We start from the raw sequence: 17,775 nt of genomic DNA on the forward strand, positions 1-17,775 counted from the left end.
CCTTGCCAGCGCAACCGCAAAATGCCTCGCGGTGACCCCTTCTAACTCCCGAACCACATGCGGCCCAATCTTCGACTTCAACGCCTTACATTGCACTATCACACGCACTGGGGGGTCGATTATCTGGTTTGGGCCTACGTGCCATGTTCCAACGAGGTCAATTCCCAAGTCGGATTTGCCGCCAACGCGGTGGAGGTCGAAGGCGGAGTTGCGAAGATGCGCTTGCACGGTATATTCGTAGAGCGTGCCTTGATATGTTGTACTCTTCTCGGGGAGGCCATTGCGCTTGGCGTAGGAAAGGAAGGAAGGAAGGTCGTTATGGAGAGAGGTTGATGGAGCGGGGGGTGAAGGGAGTCCAAAGAGGCGACGGGTTAGAGCACTTATGGAAGATTCAGTTGTGATTTTAGTTGGAGATGGGAAAGAGAGGGGGGTGGAGAGAAACGGGCGACTTGGGTGCATATTCGAACATTGTACAGAGATGTTTAAAGGCTTTGTTTGGTTCTAGATACGAGATCTAGTAGCTGGAGCTGAAGCTACGTAGGCGGTCTGCCTTAACTCCGACCCTTGACTCCGCTATCGAAGATCGATAAGCAATGTCAATTTTAGCTCCTCTTTCCAAGCTCAACTCCACCTCCCGATCCATATGATACTCGCCTACCACCCTCCTCCTTCCATTCAAAGATATTTCGAGTTGGGAGATCAATATGGCCGACATCCTCACCCAGCTACAAACATGCCTTGACCAGGTCTGTACTTTCCGAGTCCCCTCTCTCATTCCAGTCCCAAACAGTCCAACGTATTGATCAACCCAGCTTGCAACACAATTCTACGCCACAATCGGTTACTTAACAACCTACCACGACAATTCCCCAGCAATACCGCCGGACAACCCTACGTCCGCACCCGCCCTCGCCAAGATCCAGAAAAACTCGACAAACCCGCCTATCCCCGCCGGTGCAGCCGCAATACTCAACGCATCACAAGGTTCTCCATCCGGCGCCGCAACAGGCGCAGTGACGCCCGGCCCGCCAGCACCTAATGCAAGTGCTGGATCTGGAGCCGGCGAAGCAGGAGCAGCACGACAAGAAGAAGGGCTCCCCCCTCGTCCGGACTCACCGCGAACATTCACGGCGCGACAGCGAGAATTGGCGCGTGATTTGGTCATCAAGGAGCAGCAAATTGAGTATTTGATTTCTGTATTGCCCGGAATTGGGTCATCCGAGGCGGAGCAGGAACGGCGGATAAGGAAGTTGGAGGAGGAGTTGAGGGCGGTGGAGGAGGAAAGAGAGAAAAGGGTTAGGGAGTTGAGAGTGCTGAGGAGGAGGGTAGAAGAGGTTTTGGGGGCCGTAGAGGGGGGTATCTATGGGGGGAGCTCATACTAGGTCATACAACTCTATGGCTTTCATACTTCGGCAGACTTTCGGTTCAAATGATTAGTTTTATAGCTATGATGCCGTCCGTGACTTGCGTCATCTCTTTGTTCTAAAAACATGATCCTTGATGCATTAACAATCAATGAGATGGGGGAATAACAAAATAGGAATCGAAATGACAATAGGCAACAAAACAGAAGATTTGGGTATCATTATTACGAAGCCAAACTCAACCGGACCAAACGTGACCAACCGAAACCGCGCGACATAACCCCTTTTGGGATAAGAAAACAAATCATTTGAACAAACTGCGGTATTCCCTCATTCGCTGTTCCTGAACCTCGGCCTTATCCAGCTTTCCCCGATTCAGACTCATATCAGCCAATTGCTGCTTCTTCTTCGCCAGCTCGGCGATCTTCTCCTCAATGCTGTCCTTCATGATAAATTGCACAGTCGTGACCTCGCGCGTCTGTCCGAGCCGGTGCACGCGGTCGATTGCCTGCGCCACGGCCGCCGGGTTATATTGCGGCTCCATGATGTAAACGTGCGACGCGGCGGTGAGGTTGAGGCCCACCCCTCCAGCTCCGATAGTCGCGAGGAGAATAGTGGTATTATTGTCATCGCGGAAGTTATCGAGCGCTTTGTTGCGCGCTGGTAAGCTCATTGTTCCGTCGAGCCGGGTGTATCCCGTTAATCCCTGGTCTCGGAGCGCAATTTCAATTAGGTCGAGATGAGAGGTCCAGGCAGAAAAGACAACGCTCTTAATTGGGGCTTCGCCCTCGGGCAGCTTTGCGCTCTCTTCTGCCGTCGCGAGGAGATGCGATAATAGTGCTTTGGTTTTAGTGTGCGGACCTTCGTACTCGCCTAAGACTTTGGCTTGCTTTCGAGTTTGTTTTTCTCGCGCTTGTTCCATCAAGTAATCCTGTAGACCGGCGGCCGTGATCGCCGAGTACGATGCTGAAATCCAGCCTTCGCAAACATCACATTTGACGTCGAAAGAATCCTGGTCTCCGACTCTGTTGTTGAACACCTGCTTCCTACCGGAGAAGCATTCTGGACAGAGAACATCAAAACAAGGCAGTATGAAGGCGATAATGTCAACTTTTCCAGGAACGGATGAACCGTTTGCGTCTGGATTTGGCTCCTCCAAACGTTTGCTGCAGATGGCACACATATCGGCTGATGATTCTTGCATTAGGGTGAACATTTCGTACGCCTTCTTGTCAGTAGCGACAGCGTCAGCGCTAGGTCCCTCTTCAAGGTCGATGGCATCGTGCACGCTTAAGCCCTTAATCCGCGCTCGTTCATCACTATCCAGAAGCTCCTTGCCGTGTGCGCTAATCTGACGGAGAATCATCATGGCCTTCAAAATGTGGTGGTACATGCGACCCTTCATTTTGCTCTTATCTTCTCCTGCAATCACCCGCATCATCACGTTTGATTCCTTGCGGAAGAACTCGTGCAGCTGTGCCTCTGACTCACTGAATTCAAGCATCACAATCTTGTCGTGTCGCGCTGGCAGATCGATCTTATCCTTGACTCGGCGGAGCGTAAATGAGTCTACCAAGACGCGCAGACTTGCGAGAACAGTTGCATCGCCTGTCTTGAACCGGCTTAGAATATGCATATTGAATCGACTCCTATCATCATACGGATAGATTCCTAGGAATTTGGTGACCGAAAGCAAATCATCTAACCGGTTCTGAATTGGCGTGCCAGTTACTGACCAACGACGCTGCGCATTCAACCGAAAAATTGCCTGCGTTTGGGCCGCGCTTTGCTCCCGAATCGTATGGGCCTCATCTAAAACAATGCGAAACATGTTCATTTTGGTCAGCGGGCTTGACCCTGCTCGCCTCGAGCCGCGGCCAGAAAGCTCACTTAGAACGATACTATACGTCGTGATCACCAAATCATATTTAGACAATTCATCCACGCTCGTAGTTCGAGATGAACCATGGAAAACATACGACGTAAGTGCGCCATCTCGCAGATGTTCTTTGACTTGCGAAACCCAATTGTTAACGGTGCTGAGGGGTGCCACAAGAAGAGTGGTCTTAGTGTTTCGAATCCCAGGCCGGCTCTTCACCAGTCCCGGTTGTGGAATCATGCGCGCCCATTCCTGGGCCTGCGCGAGCGAGGAGATCACCAGAGACAGAATGCTTAGAGTCTTTCCCAGACCCATCATATCGGCCAACAGCCCGCCCAGACTTTGCGGTGGCTCCTGGTCAAGAACGATGCCGCTAATGACTTCACGGTACTTCTTAGTTCCATTGGCGCTATACTCTTCCCTCCAGAGGGAGTTGTTGTCCTCCTCTTTGGGCCCGAATTTCCGAGGGGCCTCTTTCTCCGTCATGAACCACAATGCTTGCTTCTGATGGCGAAGAAGTGGTGTGGTAACAACCGCCGGGGGGTCCATTTCAGGGAGGTTGTCTGCACTTTGGAGCTGATCGAACATTTTCATAACTGCATCGGTCACTTCTTCAGCGGACCTTACTTCATAGTTCACGCCCGACCGGTTTCGTTGTGACCCTGTCGGCGCATATGACGGTTGCAAGCGCCTTCTCTCGGCATGAGGATTAAAGACAGGAACTCCTTGTTCAACAGAGAACGGGGTGGCAAGCCAGACATTATTCTGGCCAAGGTAGTTGCCCACCTTTTCCGCATCTTGACGGAGGCCGTAAAGATTTATCGAAGCTCGGAAAATAGACGAGCAAGGGGTCCACGGCACTTCGTTTGGTAGTTTCTTTCGCACATCCAGACGCGCCGCAATCTCAACCTTAAGAGCTGGAGAATCCAGGAGGGGAACTATCACCGCGGCGGTTCTGGAATCGACGACACCGAAGACTTTCCCGTTCGGATCGGAGACCTCAATGCGGTTGTTGGTTTGGCCCGCTTGCCGATGAACTCCAAGCTTCATCGAGGGCCAGTGCGCTATGTCCCCAAGGATTGTTTGCGGCGCTGGCATAGGAATCAAAGACGCCTGAATTGTGGCATTTTCCAACTTTCCATAACATACTCTCTGTACGCTGAGGTTATTGGAGCCCGTCACTTGAAGGTCGTCATCATCGTTGCTTCCCGATGCATCTGATGTCCATCCATTAGTATGTGCCCAATAAGACCATCACGCAGTCAGCTTCTTACCAATGGTCAGATCAACAATATCTGGAGTAATCGCAGTGGAAATCCCAGTCCCTCCGTCATCCTTCCTCATATATTCTCCAAGTTCGCTGTTCCCCACAGTAAATCCTCTTTTCGCTTTCTCAATTTTCTCTTGCTCTGTTTTCACTCGCTTGTACGGATTACCCGCTCGGCGTTCTACCCCATACATATTTTCGATTAGGCTTCCAGGCCTCAAGTCGGCATCGTTGCTGAGTTCAACGAAACGCGCGCTCCGTTTCCCGTCGCAATCGTCCACGCCAGAGGTATTTGTAAACTGCACATCGATTTCCGGGGTGACGTGCGTCGAGGATTGAGGGGATGTGCTTGTATTCGTCGACCCAGCCGATGAAGGATACTGCGCCCGCGATCGGCTTGCACGATGGGAGGACGGACGCTGCGGGCTAAGTAGACGGTCTGCGACGGCCGTGCCTTGCGGTGTCATAGATGGGGCGATATCGCGCTGCTGGCTATTTGTTCCCTGCTGGCCTACTGTGGTGGCAAGTAAGCCTTCTGAATCGGAGCCTTCAGGATCCTCGGGAGGGGTGGGGGATCGTCTGTACGACGAGTGGAGAGTATGGGGTGCATTTTGGGAATCGGGGCCAGTGCAGTGATCTTGTTGCAACCCTGACAAGCACGAAAGGATATCTGGGTCCTTACCATTCTTTTGTAATTGCTTCTTGTAGGCCCTGGGGTTGAGGAGCATGTGGGCGTGGGATGCCATAGCTCCTCCCCACTGCAGATGGAGACGTTAGACGGCAGTAGGCTGTCGGATGTGATATTATTGGACTTGAGGCAGAACAAGGTAGCGAAAAGCAAAGATAGGCGATTCGATGTATTAAAAGGGTGTTAAAAACCGATATAGGCCGCGGTGACCATGCGTCCTTATCGGGAGGGATAGGACTTTGACTCGAAGTGGAGGAGAATGACGGAGTGGCAAAGGAAGAGAAACGGTCTAAGCGCGAAAACTCTATGCCAGCAAAACCAGAGACGAGGAATAAAGAGGAAGAGATAGTGTAGGAACAGAAAGAGAGAGGGGAAAGACGCTGAGAGGGAGAGAAGCAAAGACGAGGTCGCAAATAGTCGTGCTGCCTCGACAGTGACGGTGCCAAGAGAAGATTCCGATACTAAGATAAGATAGAGAGAACTGTGCTACAGGACACTCGCGACCTCACTTCAACTTACACCGTGTCTTACCTTCGTATTCAAAGGTCATTTCATCATATGACGCTGTTTCCTCCGGGGATCATGATTATTAGTAGAGAAACTAGCTATATGTCTATGTACAAATACAATACAACATCAGAGCGGTATTTCCCAGCCAAAGCCACTCCTAGCGGCTGATCAGACTCCTCATGCCTGTTTGCCGTAACAAAGACGCTAAATGAAAATGAGACGAAAATATAATGTCATGACGTTGGTAACCTCGGCGGTATTGAGAAGAGCAGGTCGAAGAAGAGAGAAGCTCATGCAAGAGGGAAAAGTCTTGCAGCTAGTATATAGATAAAGGTGGCCGACAGCCAGGAGAAACCGGTGATATGGAAAGCCCAGCGCTAGCACCAAGTAAAAACAGGATTTTTACTCTTAACAGCCTCTATTCGCTCGACGATAACTTTGCGCTGGTTCCCTTCCATTCCCTCTGCCGCCGCATAACCGAGGTCACCCTCCAGATCATCGCTGCTCCAGATTACGTGGGCCCCACGTGCACTGGACACGGAGCTGTGTTTCTGATGCTTGTTACCCGGCCGGGGAGGAAGTGACGGCCAGGTCTGATCTCCGTTCCTCCTTGGGCTGAGGCCATCGGCACTGTCGCGGCTGAATCCATAATCGGTAGAGCTGGCAGTCGGAGGCCGTACAGAATCACGAGAAGTCCGACCTCGAGAAAGCTCAAATCGGTTCGGGTTGGGCAATTCACTAGGTGGTGATTGAAATCCCATCAAGTCCTGATCAGCTACTGACATAGCAGCGCCTATGTCCATTTCTTCATTGTCTGGGTCGTAGCGATCATCATAACCTCTGATCTTACGTCGCTGGGCCTCCGTTGACGGCCCTCGAAGAGGAATGGCAACCGGAACATCTACCAGGTCGTCCCAAACACAGACGCGCGTTCTTCGCGTGAGCTCAAGCGGACCATGATCCGGTTGTTTCAATGTTTCGACCACGTTCCACGCCTGCCCTTTCATGACCGCGATCTGCCTCGCAAACATACTCTCTTTGAAGTCGTCATCCTGTGAGAAAACCCGCCGTAAAGCCATTTGCGTACCGCTCCACCAAGCGGTCGAGGTCAAAAGCGGTAAAAAGTGGTCTCGAGTCTTTTGGGAAAATGGCTGTCCAATTAGGGAAACTGGTAGAAACAGCCAGCCAAAGGGAAAGCTTCGCCACTAGACAATTGTTAGCATAAATACAGTCCTATGATGGTAATAGGCGACGCACGGCATCAGGATGTTTCCAGGGCCATGACAGACTGTTGTCAATGGCGCCAATCTGGATAGTCGCTTGAGGCTCCTGAGAATTCAGAGGAGTTCCCGTACGACTCACAGCTTGCATCGTCTCATGTCGCCGATATGGGTATGACGGAGAGGTTGCCTTGTCAGAGTTGACCGAAACTGGTCGTGGAGGAACCAAATGGTCGTCATCATCCTGCTGGTGCTCGTTCGGCTTTGGCGGCTCCGCCACAATCGAGACATCCTCTGTTTTCCAGTCGATTTTGATCATCCAGTTATCCAAACCACGATCTGTGTTTCGCATAATATAATCCAGGATAACCAGTTTCTCCAATTCTTCCCTAAAGGACTGTTTGAGATTCTCCGTCCAGTAGAATCGTCGCTCCCTGCTTTCCTCTTGTGGAGACGGTGTGCGAGCATGATAATCTTCGTCCTCTTCTCCCTCGTCTTCATCGTCCGATTGTATCCCGGACGGTCGACAAGCCTCATTCCAGGGGCGCTTCTTGCGTTTCGGAGCGTCCTGAGCACGGAAGCCGGTGTTCGTCTGATCTGGCCACGGATGCTCTCTCAAGAAAAGATTAGCGTCTTTGTAGCCTTTAAGGAAAACCTGAAAACTCCCCGCTTTGGGAGGGAGCGGTTTTTTGCCCATCCAAGCTTTTCTTCGATCCCAGAAATCATAGTAGAACGACTTTGACGACAGCCATACTATATCAGTGTAAGGCACCATGTTGGTGCGAAGACGAGAGTCGAGTACATAGGCGGCAGCTTCCGAGACATAGGACAAGTTGGGAATCAAGCATGCGCGACCGAAAAAGCAAGGGAATAGATTTCGGTGTATCCATTTGGTCCATTTCGGGTTGCGGGATGCATACGGTTCTTCATCCTTGGGTTTGAAAACTCCAACGACTTTTCCTTCGCTATTGCGCGCAAAATAACTTCCTGAGCTGCCTTGGGAGATCATTCGGGGGTGAACGCCGAGCTCGATAGCCAACCGCACGCTCTCCACAACTTCCTCAAACCCCTCCCGAGCCTTTCGCGTAGCCATCTCAGCTTCCTCCGAGTCCAGCTCTTCCGCTGTGATCGGTCGAACGCCATTAGGTGGTTGAAAAACCGAATGGTAAATCTCCAGCTTCTCCTCCTCGAGTGTCTTTCCTTTCACGCGATGAATCTTGAATTTAGAGGCAAATTCCTCTGCCCAGCGCTCAAGACGTGCATTGATAGCCTTGATGTCCACGGCCGAATTCCTCCGTCCTCGGCGGTGTTGTACGCTCGATCTCCGTCGGTATTCGGGCGGCGTCGTTGCGACGCCTGGGGGCATCGAGCCTCGGGTTGAGATCGGTTCATAATGTGTGCCGTAGGGATTAACTGTGCTGGAAGTATGGTACAGATCATCGTCATCCGAGTATTCGTAGGGGTCGTTATGTCTATCCTCTTCCTCTTGGGCCAAACGAGCATAACCAGACGTCGCGGGTCGATTGTTTTTCGGCATGATTTTATAGAATAAAAGAAATAATATTGAAAGGGGCGTGAATGAAAGGCGAGAAGACGAAGCCAGGAATTAGGAGAAAAGAGGAACAAGCGGCAATTCTTCAAGGCATAACCATTACCGGTACAGTGTTGGAATCCGGGGTATAAAAAAGGGGATGGACTAGGCGGACGTATTGAGAAGCGAAGGCGACGAGCGGTGGAAATGTTAATATGCAGAAGATTATCAACAGAAAGGAAAAGCAGCAGTTGAAGTGAACTCCGTCATCTATTTGTGGTTGAGGGGTCTGCCGAAGGACAAAAGCTGAAGCAAGCAGGAGGCGAGAACCCAGCAGGCCGGCCACGTCTCTGAAGACTGCCAGACTTTCGGCTCCAGGGCTTCTTAAGTGGAACTACCCAGCTGATACCGTTCCGTACTGTATCATACGGCCCGTCGCACCGCCACAAATTCTCTTGTCAACTCCACCAGAGCTTCGTCCCAGGCTCCCACAAAAATAACGACAAATAAAGACTCGATTTCATTCCTGACCCCTGAAACGATCTTCACTTGTATACGCGTCCAGAGTCGAGATGTCCATCTTCGGTCAGCCCTTGAATACAGGGTCCAAGGGTCCAATTTGCTATGAGCCTGCTTGTTGCCGTATCCAATTCTTGCAGCAATTGAGGCTATACTCCGGTGGATGAATTACAGGATAGTCATCAGTGCCCGAGTTTCCATCGAAGGACCAAATCATCAAATAGTCCTTTCAAATGTGGCGCCAGAGGAGAATCAATCCGCCGCACCATGGGTCTCAAATGCTTCAACAAAAGAGACACGTTGGCCGGGCCGCACGGCGACGAATGTGCTCTCACCGGGTCTATCTTGAAGGTTTCAACAACGTGCAGCGGTTGAAGAACTCTGTGGTAGGAGATGTCGGCCACATATGTCTTCTCGAGGCCCCAGCCGTCACTCTCATCATGAGAACGGAACACAACTCGGTATCTTCGCCTGGTTATCCGATACGGCCAAAACATGAGAACCCTCAATGACAAGATAGCATCCTTTCCTTAACCTTCGGGATGGCGTGCAGTGCTTTATGAACGGTTCATCACTGATCAAGCGCAGTTTCTGGCCGCTTGACTATCCTATGATGCCTTGGCCGCATCTCCAGCAAACACAAGGACACGGCAGCTGCCATTGCTCGGCAATCACTCTTGTAAATGCTACGGCTGCTCATCGGCCCGGGTTAGGATTCTCACGCTGGCACTCACTTGCCTCAATTAATCTCTGAAGCGGATTTTTGCATATGTTGACGGAATCTAGTCTTGCTTCCTTCATAACGCTGATGCTAGAGCAGTAGTCGACGGCTGCGGAGAAGGCGTTAGGCACGGCTCGACTACCTAGTGCTGGCAACCTCTCTGCGGGCGATGCATCGAGGCCGGTGCAGAGCAGGACACGGTGTATGACGGAATTCTGGGCTTGAGGCAGTCAATTCGCTCTCAGCAGTAAACCTTCAAGTATTAAGTTTGCATCGGCGAACCCATCTTACCTGTTGACACAGAATCTAAAGGGACTATACCCAGCGCCCATATTACGGACGATGCCAGAAACATCGAATAACCAAGCCCTGCTGTTACCTTAATCTGTGAAACGGAGCTGACCGAGGACGCCTCAATGACTCACGACGGCGCGTATCTCGACATAACAATATGCCGTCTACCCGAAGCTCTTCAGAGGATATGGTGCAGCTCCCTCGCTGAGGTCAATGGTTGATTAATAAACACCAGCTCCTCAGAACCGGCGACCTCGGTTGCTAGTCATCCCTCCAAAGGAGAGGTCCCAGTAATATGCATCAGGCTGACAGATACCCTTCGAGACCCGCCGCAGCCACATCCGCTCCCTGTGAGAAGACAAACCTGTGCTTCCAGTAGCCAGGTGCTTTTACAGAGGGGCAAGTAGGAGCCGGCATCAAGCAGTCGAGATTGAGCTGTGCCTTTTTTGATCAGCCAACTCATCATCATAAGGGACTAGGCCGGGAAAATCCCTTTCGACCACAGAGGATGCATGGCCGGTGCAAAGCACGCACAATTGGACCGTACCAGGTCATCAGCATTGTAGAAGTGAGAGTTTGACTACTTGCCAGGATAGGTACACTAATTGTGATCCGGTGAGAATTTGATGGTGGATCGTTTCTTTATAATGCATTGCGCATTCAGTACCTACTAAAGTGTGTCAGGTGAAAGCGCAGTGAGCCCATATATTGTACCTATTCAGCCAGCGTAGTAGAACTTTCATCTGCTTGGCAGTAATCAGGTATCCTTCCGCACGTATTTTTGAGCCATGATCGCCTACCATTGGCTATAGTACTTGGATTGTTTCAAATTACAGGTAAACAAAACTGCCAGTAAGGCTCCACTAAATACAAGGCAAGAGGGCAGGTGAATCTGAGAGAAGGGTTCCCAAGAGATCAATTATCGTCGATAGTGGCAGGCCCAACACCCTTTATTGTTCCCATTTTTTTTTGGCCGATATCGTTGTAATATCATCCAAGTAACTGCCCTTTTCTTCTCTCGCCTTAGGAACTTGCTAGATTCGTCTCTGCTTGTATTTGCAGAACTGCACTGCATCGCAAGCTTGTGCTCGGTTCTCTGGCTTGTTTTCCTTATCTTTCGCTCCTTATCCTACCGAACTTCAACCAAACAAGAACACGGCGTTCTTGATTCAACTGATCTTTTCAATCCATTCTTCGAGGCATTGCTCTCTGGATTTCATCAAATTCCAACCGGCGCACGAACTATAGAGGACATTCCACCTCACCCTCCCTTTTTACGTGGCTGGTCCCCCTCGCGACAGAGCCGAAATCTTTCCTCCACCTCGCCCGCGTCCTATGCAACACTTGGAGAAAGGGTTCAATTGAGCTGAAGGTGTCTTTATTCGGTCAACAGGGACCAACTTTCTAGCAGCTTACCTGCCACGACCTCCATCGTGGCTTCGCTTCTATTCCGGGCGTCGCCCCTCGACCCGGCACTTCGTCCTCCATCGCCTTCAAGCGACAAGTCGAACGATCTTCCTTACGACCCTTCCTCCTCGTCCGTTGAGAGCCAGTCGGCAACCGATACAGCACCAGGGGTCTCAGTATCGTCGCAGTACTTCGCCGCGCTTCCGGACCTGGCCCCGAGTTCTCTTGATAAAAGTCCTGAGGAGGGGATAAGCAGTGCCAGCGCATTCTCAGGCTCTCTAGGACCATCACTACCTGGTCTATCTGTTCTGGCATCGGTCGCGTCCGCGCCAACTTCAAATCTACGGTGCGTATGCCACTCCGGTAGTCGTGATAAGGCTGGCAGCGGCATGAATTGATGTCCATATTGGTCATTTGGTCTTTTTTATCCTCGGCTTTCTAAACATCTTATCGATCAGAAGATCGCCGGCTAATAAAGTGAACGAATAGTACCTCAAGTGGCGATGCACATCTAGGCATGGCTAGCACGACCTACGCGACATCTTCTCCCGCTGCTACAACTGGAGGGCAAGGCAATAATCCTGTGAGTACACCTTCTTCAACTCCTCTCATTTCGATCACATTCGCAATCGCGTTTTTCATACTGCAACATTGCTTTTTCGCCTCGTTTTATTTTTTCCTTATCAGCAGTCTTGGCATCACACCGCTATCGGGCCTATAATCGCTCTCCCAATCTTATCTACCCAGCAATCTTCTTCACTATCAACGGCCTACTCCCACGCAGCCCCCTCATCTCCGCTCTCCTCTTTTCTTACTCTTTTCCCCAGTCTATCTTCTGGAAAGAATATGGCGAGTATTTTGGCTGATCAAAAACGCCCTCAATTACAGCCCATATGCCAGAATTGCGGCACCTCCAAGACTCCCTTATGGCGTAGGGACGAACTCGGCTCGGTGCTTTGCAATGCTTGCGGTTTGTTCCTAAAGCTCCATGGCAGACCGCGGCCCATCAGCCTCAAAACAGATGTGATTAAGAGCCGCAATCGAGTCAAAACTGCAGGCCAGGGACCAAAGCGCAAAGTGAGTCCTCAAGCTGAGGTTTTCTCAGGCCTTCTGCACCTTATCATGCGGATAGTGGTCGCTAATGCTCAAGTGTGTGCAATAGTCCGGTAGCGCAGTCGACGGAAATGGGCTTTCCTCTTCGAGATCGGAAGCTGGCACCCCTCCTCTGGGGGTTTCGCAGGGATATCGTCGCGCGTCGCGTAAGATGTCACCCGGACATTCAGACCGATCCAATTCCCCAGTGCCTCCGACCGATGCTCACGGACTTTCCGCCTTGCACCAGCCGCTCGCGCAGCCTCATCACAATTCCAACATTGCGCCGCAGCATTTGTTCGACAGTGTAACGGCCGGAGACCACACGAGTCAACTTCCTTCCGTCCAGCTTCGTCAGCCTTCCCCCACGTCTACGACCGCGCCGGTAGACCGCCATCATGAGCCTCCGCAGACATACGAGGACCTCCTGGCGGCCAACACGTCCTTGAAGACTCGTGTCAGCGAGTTAGACCTCATCAATGGGCTCTTTAGGGGTCGCGTCGCGGAACTTGAGCAAAGCGACGCAACCGCGCGACGGTCCGAGATGATTCTTCGCGACTCAGAGGTGCGTCTGCGGCGTTCCCTCGATGACGCTCAGCGAAGGGAAGAGGAGCTCAAGCGGCGTATAGCCGAGCTGGAGCGCCAGCTTGCCGAACGGACTAATGGTGCGAATACGTCGCAGGAAAACCCTCTTGAGCCGCTAGCCAAGAGAATGAAACTTTCCGACGTGGTGGAACATGATTCGAACTCACCAGCCAAATCGCCTAAGAGTATCTAGCTTGGGCTTTCAAGATCTGGGGTCATTTCTTCGTGGAATGCGCTGTTCGACAGCTGACATGTCGCGAGTCATTTGGTCCTAATACATTATTGATACCCTTCGCAGTTCTTGTCATTGGCTGGTTATATATCCGATTGAATGTCTCTCATCCCGTCCGATTTACTATTGTTTTCTTTTGTGTTCTATGACTTGTCTGCAATAGAACCTTGCAAACAAAGCTTTTTTTTTTTTTATCCTGATATGAAAATGCCTAAACGACACGACAAAACCCGCGAAGCGAAGGGGGCCTTAGACGGGACAATTCTGTTCGATAATTGTGTTTATAATTTCTGGAATTGATTTACTTTCTTGAACTTGCTCCTGTCTGTACAGTGCTCTGATCTGTCCCATGAGATTGGTCTTGATCAGTCCATCTTCGCGCTATGAGGTCTTCGAATGATGCGTATAGCGCTGGACTGGGGACATCGATTGCTGACTTACAGCCCCAGTCCTTAGGTCGCTTTGGTCCTTTCTTATCAGACTGGATGCTTGGTGGAGTTGATGCGCCGTCCTGGCTCAAGGTGCGGCTGGGGTATCTGCGTAGTTCAACTATTTTGATACTGTCGCTAATCTATCGCCTGGGCCCGGATGTGTTCTAGTGCCTGACTATGTAACGCAGCATCTCCTCTGCTTCTTGATACCTATGAGCACCAGTTTCTATCACTTCCTTCTATTTCCCAATTGAGTACTGAGGCTTTAACCCACGGTGTAATCAAGATCCCGCAGATTCGACGCGATCGATAGTAGCACTAATATATGTACCTATATGGATCATTTCTTATCTTTCTCCTATCATCTCTTGATACCGAGGCTAATCGGGTGAATTTTGTCTGATAGCCGATGCTCTAACGTGTCGACGGTTTCACAACCCTGTCCTCTCAAGCCGTCCGTACTGTTTCCTGTATCGGCAATGGTGTGGATGGCCATCTACGCCGCCTCTGGCATCGGGCGACCAGTCCATCATGCATGTCTACCTCTGATTGCGTTATTTACCATCTGTCATCATAATCGGTCATCAGTCGGATCACTCATATGCTTGCACAACTGCCGTCGTGTTTACTTTGGGGCTACAAGCTTCTTGCAAATCCTGCAGCTTCCCACACCAATTCAACAGGGCATATGGTAAGATACTGCGCTCTGGTGGCTGTGCCCATATTCCGCGCTGTACGCAATCGGATGGCCGGTCCAGGTCCTAGTGGTGCATATTCGTTGCTCATTCCTTGGGGTGTTGCTTGCGGTGTTGCTCGCGCATGTACATATAATTACACACACTACTCCCAACAGATTTTCGTTGCTGTAGCACCGGATGCAGTAGGACGCAAATTTAAGCGCAACAGTCGAGACTGCCGGACACCGTCATTTATCAAACGAAGACATCCATCCCGTGTTTCCCGAGCTTCCGTTCATGGGATGGGAACCGAGGGTGGTGAAGCCTTCTCTGGAACACATGCATGAGCCTTGCTGTAACTTTAAAAGTAATTCTTGGCGGAATCGTGTCGTCATAGCAGAGGCTTTTCAGTGTGCAATGACTCTTTATCAAAAATATGCATTATCAATATATCGAATCCGATATGGTGTAATGGTTAACATCGCCGTCTCTCACACGGCAGCTCGGGGTTCGATTCCCCGTATCGGAATTATTTTTTTTTAATTTATATTTGTTGCCACAGGCTTTTTTATGTGCCTGAAGCTGACGCTGATCTGCATGACCATAGAACATCAACGGTTCCCGTTGCACAGCATTTGGAGGATGGCACAAGCCCTGCTGTAGGTAGACTGAGATAACAATTGCGCACCCGACTGCCCTTCACTCGGCTTTTGCCTGGCTGCTGATGTTTCTTTCTCGCCATAGCAATGAATAGGTTTCTGGTCGGCAGGTGAGGCGTCTGCGTGACTAGACCGTCATCAGCTGCTACGGAATTGGCGCCAAGTAGCCTAGAATTTGGAGCTGGTACTAGCGGCGCGGGACTTTGGAGGTTGGAGTTTGGAGCTAGAGCCTTATGAGGACGGGAGGGATTTGGATTACGGAATAATTCATTAGCGTTTCGGAGCACACCTGATAACGCGGCCTCTGCTTTAGCTGCGTGGAGTGCGGACACTTTGCCTCTCCTTATCACCCCTTGGCTTCGTCAAGTCCTGCCTGTCGCTCCCACTTCTTCGGTACTCACATCGATACGCTCAATCTACCTCCAGGGCTCGCAGCGATACTACATTGTAACCCATGCACGGCCCTACCTTTCACAACGCCGGTCGCTGATTGCGTGCTTGCTTGCTTCAACGTCCGCCCCGATAGCGGCATCCCGCCTTCCCCACGCGAACACCTGTCAAAACCGTCAGTCGAGGTTATCTCAAAAGTCCCCGGGGAGCCTATCCTCCGCAAATACCATTCGCGATCCTACATGATATACTAGGCGATAGACACTCATCGGGTGTTAATTATACCCAAAACGACGCGATGACCGACACGGCCCAGAAAATGAAACGGATTATCTCCGTTGTGGCGGCGACACTGGTGGCTCTTGCTTGTGGCACAAACGTATGGGTTTAGCCTTGAGCTGATCGAGGCGAGAGATGCTAAAATGTAGACAGTATGCGTACTCGGCATGGGCGCCCCAATTTGCGCAGAAGATGAAGCTCTCATCCACCCAAAGCAACCTTATAGTAAGGGAATATCCTGCCCGAGGAAGGTCGCATATCGCCTAACATGATGTAGGGCGCAGCCGGTAATCTGGGAATGTATGCGTGTGGTGTTCCGATGGGCCTCTTAACGGACAACCGCGGGCCTCGACTTACAACCCTAATTGGGGCTGTAGCTCTGGGGCTGGGATACTTTCCGCTGCATCTTGGTATGGCGCCAATACTTTCACTTCACTCGGAGCGAAGGGCAGTCGCTAACATGTCACAGCTTATAATGGTGGTCAAGGTTCTATGGGGGTTTTCTTCATGTCATTTTTCTCTTTCCTGACAGGTTTTGGGAGCTGCTCTGCCTTTGGAGCCTCGATCAAGACCGGTGCGTCCACTACAGTGGCCTGAACCCAGAAAACACAGCTAATAACGATAAGCTGCCACTAATTTCCCCGAGCACCGTGGGACGGCGACAGCGTTTCCCCTTGCCGCGTTCGGTCTGAGCGCCTTCTTCTGGTCGACAATGTCGGCTGTTCTGTTCCACGGCGACACCGGCCGGTTCCTTCTCATGCTGGCCTTGGGGACTTCTCTTGTCAATTTTTTCTCAACTCCTTTCATGCGACTCCTGGCTCCCGCCCCTGCGGCGCCATATATCTCAGTCTCTCGACCTCGCTCGGTTGAATCCAGGCCGCTCCGGAGGCCTAAATCTACCGAGCTGCAATCTCACTTTGGAGACTCTGGTGAAGCAGGTATGCATACTTCCACTACTATCTTCTCCCAGTCCGCGATCCACTCCAGAAACCACTCCACCGCGTCCCACTCCCAGCCGAACGGGAACGGCCCGGATTTTGATGAGTTGTCATCCTTGGTCTCCAAGACGCCGTCAAGAACGTCGCAGGAGTCCTTCTACGAGCGTAACGCGGAAGTGGATGACGATGGGTTCTCTGATGTTACTCCCGACTCACGTCAGCCAGACATCAGGGGATTGGCAATGCTCCGTAAGATCGAGTTCTGGCAGCTTTTCCTGACCATGGCACTGCTTTCTGGCATTGGTCTGATGACCATCAAGTACGTTCCCTTCTACCCTTATTTGGTTCTTGGCTAACATCTTCCAGTAATATTGGCAATAGTGTAAGAAGATTTCCCACTGCCCTGGATCCTGTATTGACTACCCATAGGCCAAATCACTCTGGGAGCACTATGATGATAGTGCGTCGCCTAAATTTATCCAGGAACGACAGGTTATGCACGTTTCGATTCTGTCCTTTGGCAACTTTGCTGGCCGTCTTTCTAGTGGTTAGTATATAGACAGGACTGTCACGGCATGCCAGGCTCACACTCGCTAGGCATTGGATCCGATATTCTTGTCAAGAAGTTCAACATGTCACGATTCTGGTGCCTCTTCATGTCTTCGGCGGTTTTCACCCTCACGCAACTCGCAGGCGCATCGATCTGGAACCCAAACCAGCTGGCAATTGTGTCGGCCTTTACCGGCATCGCATACGGGTTCCTTTTCGGTGTTTTCCCATCCTTGACGGCTCATACTTTCGGCATCAATGGTCTCTCGCAGAACTTCGGCGTGATGACCATGGCGCCAGTGCTGAGCGGTAACATATTTAACCTGTTTTACGGGATGGTTTACGACCATCATTCAATCGTGGATCGCAACGGAGACCGGGACTGTCCTGACGGGCTCTCGTGCTACCAATCCGCGTATTACATGACCTTCTTTTCTGGAGTCGGTGGAATCATTGTGTGCTTATGGAGCATTTGGCGCGACGGGCGGCGTACACGGACCCATGCTAAGCTTGAGCATGATAGACTTGCCTGACTTGATCCTC

At 51.2% G+C, this 17,775-nt stretch overlaps 5 protein-coding genes across 5 annotated transcripts, besides 1 other annotated feature; 3 read left to right on the forward strand and 2 right to left on the reverse strand.

Annotated features, from left to right (window-relative positions):
• Positions 1-17,775: part of a sequence feature (contig 1.106 681..67855(-1)) that runs on past both edges of the window.
• ANIA_06223 (protein srb7) lies at positions 705-1,382 on the forward strand (the record flags this gene model as incomplete). Its single annotated transcript, XM_658735.1, has 2 exons — positions 705-746; positions 813-1,382. The coding sequence occupies 2 exons, from the start codon at positions 705-707 to the stop codon at positions 1,380-1,382; spliced, it is 612 nt and encodes a 203-aa protein (XP_663827.1).
• ANIA_10794 (uncharacterized protein) lies at positions 1,443-5,238 on the reverse strand (the record flags this gene model as incomplete). Its single annotated transcript, XM_050611601.1, has 2 exons — positions 1,443-4,460; positions 4,518-5,238. The coding sequence occupies 2 exons, from the start codon at positions 5,236-5,238 to the stop codon at positions 1,669-1,671; spliced, it is 3,513 nt and encodes a 1,170-aa protein (XP_050466964.1). The 3' UTR covers positions 1,443-1,668.
• ANIA_10791 (1-phosphatidylinositol 4-kinase LSB6) lies at positions 6,086-8,465 on the reverse strand (the record flags this gene model as incomplete). The annotated part of the gene is made up of 2 exons (XM_658734.2): positions 6,086-6,913; positions 6,966-8,465. 2 exons carry the CDS (start codon positions 8,463-8,465, stop codon positions 6,086-6,088), a joined length of 2,328 nt encoding a protein of 775 aa, XP_663826.2.
• ANIA_06221 (protein areB) lies at positions 12,247-13,270 on the forward strand (the record flags this gene model as incomplete). Its single annotated transcript, XM_658733.1, has 2 exons — positions 12,247-12,477; positions 12,563-13,270. 2 exons carry the CDS (start codon positions 12,247-12,249, stop codon positions 13,268-13,270), a joined length of 939 nt encoding a protein of 312 aa, XP_663825.1.
• On the forward strand, positions 16,458-17,765 carry ANIA_06220 (putative MFS transporter; the record flags this gene model as incomplete). The annotated part of the gene is made up of 4 exons (XM_658732.1): positions 16,458-17,002; positions 17,050-17,065; positions 17,113-17,230; positions 17,266-17,765. The coding sequence occupies 4 exons, from the start codon at positions 16,458-16,460 to the stop codon at positions 17,763-17,765; spliced, it is 1,179 nt and encodes a 392-aa protein (XP_663824.1).

The sequence above is a fragment of the Aspergillus nidulans genome, chromosome I, assembly GCF_000011425.1.
Source record: "Aspergillus nidulans FGSC A4 chromosome I".
Taxonomy (NCBI): Eukaryota; Fungi; Ascomycota; class Eurotiomycetes; order Eurotiales; family Aspergillaceae; genus Aspergillus; species Aspergillus nidulans.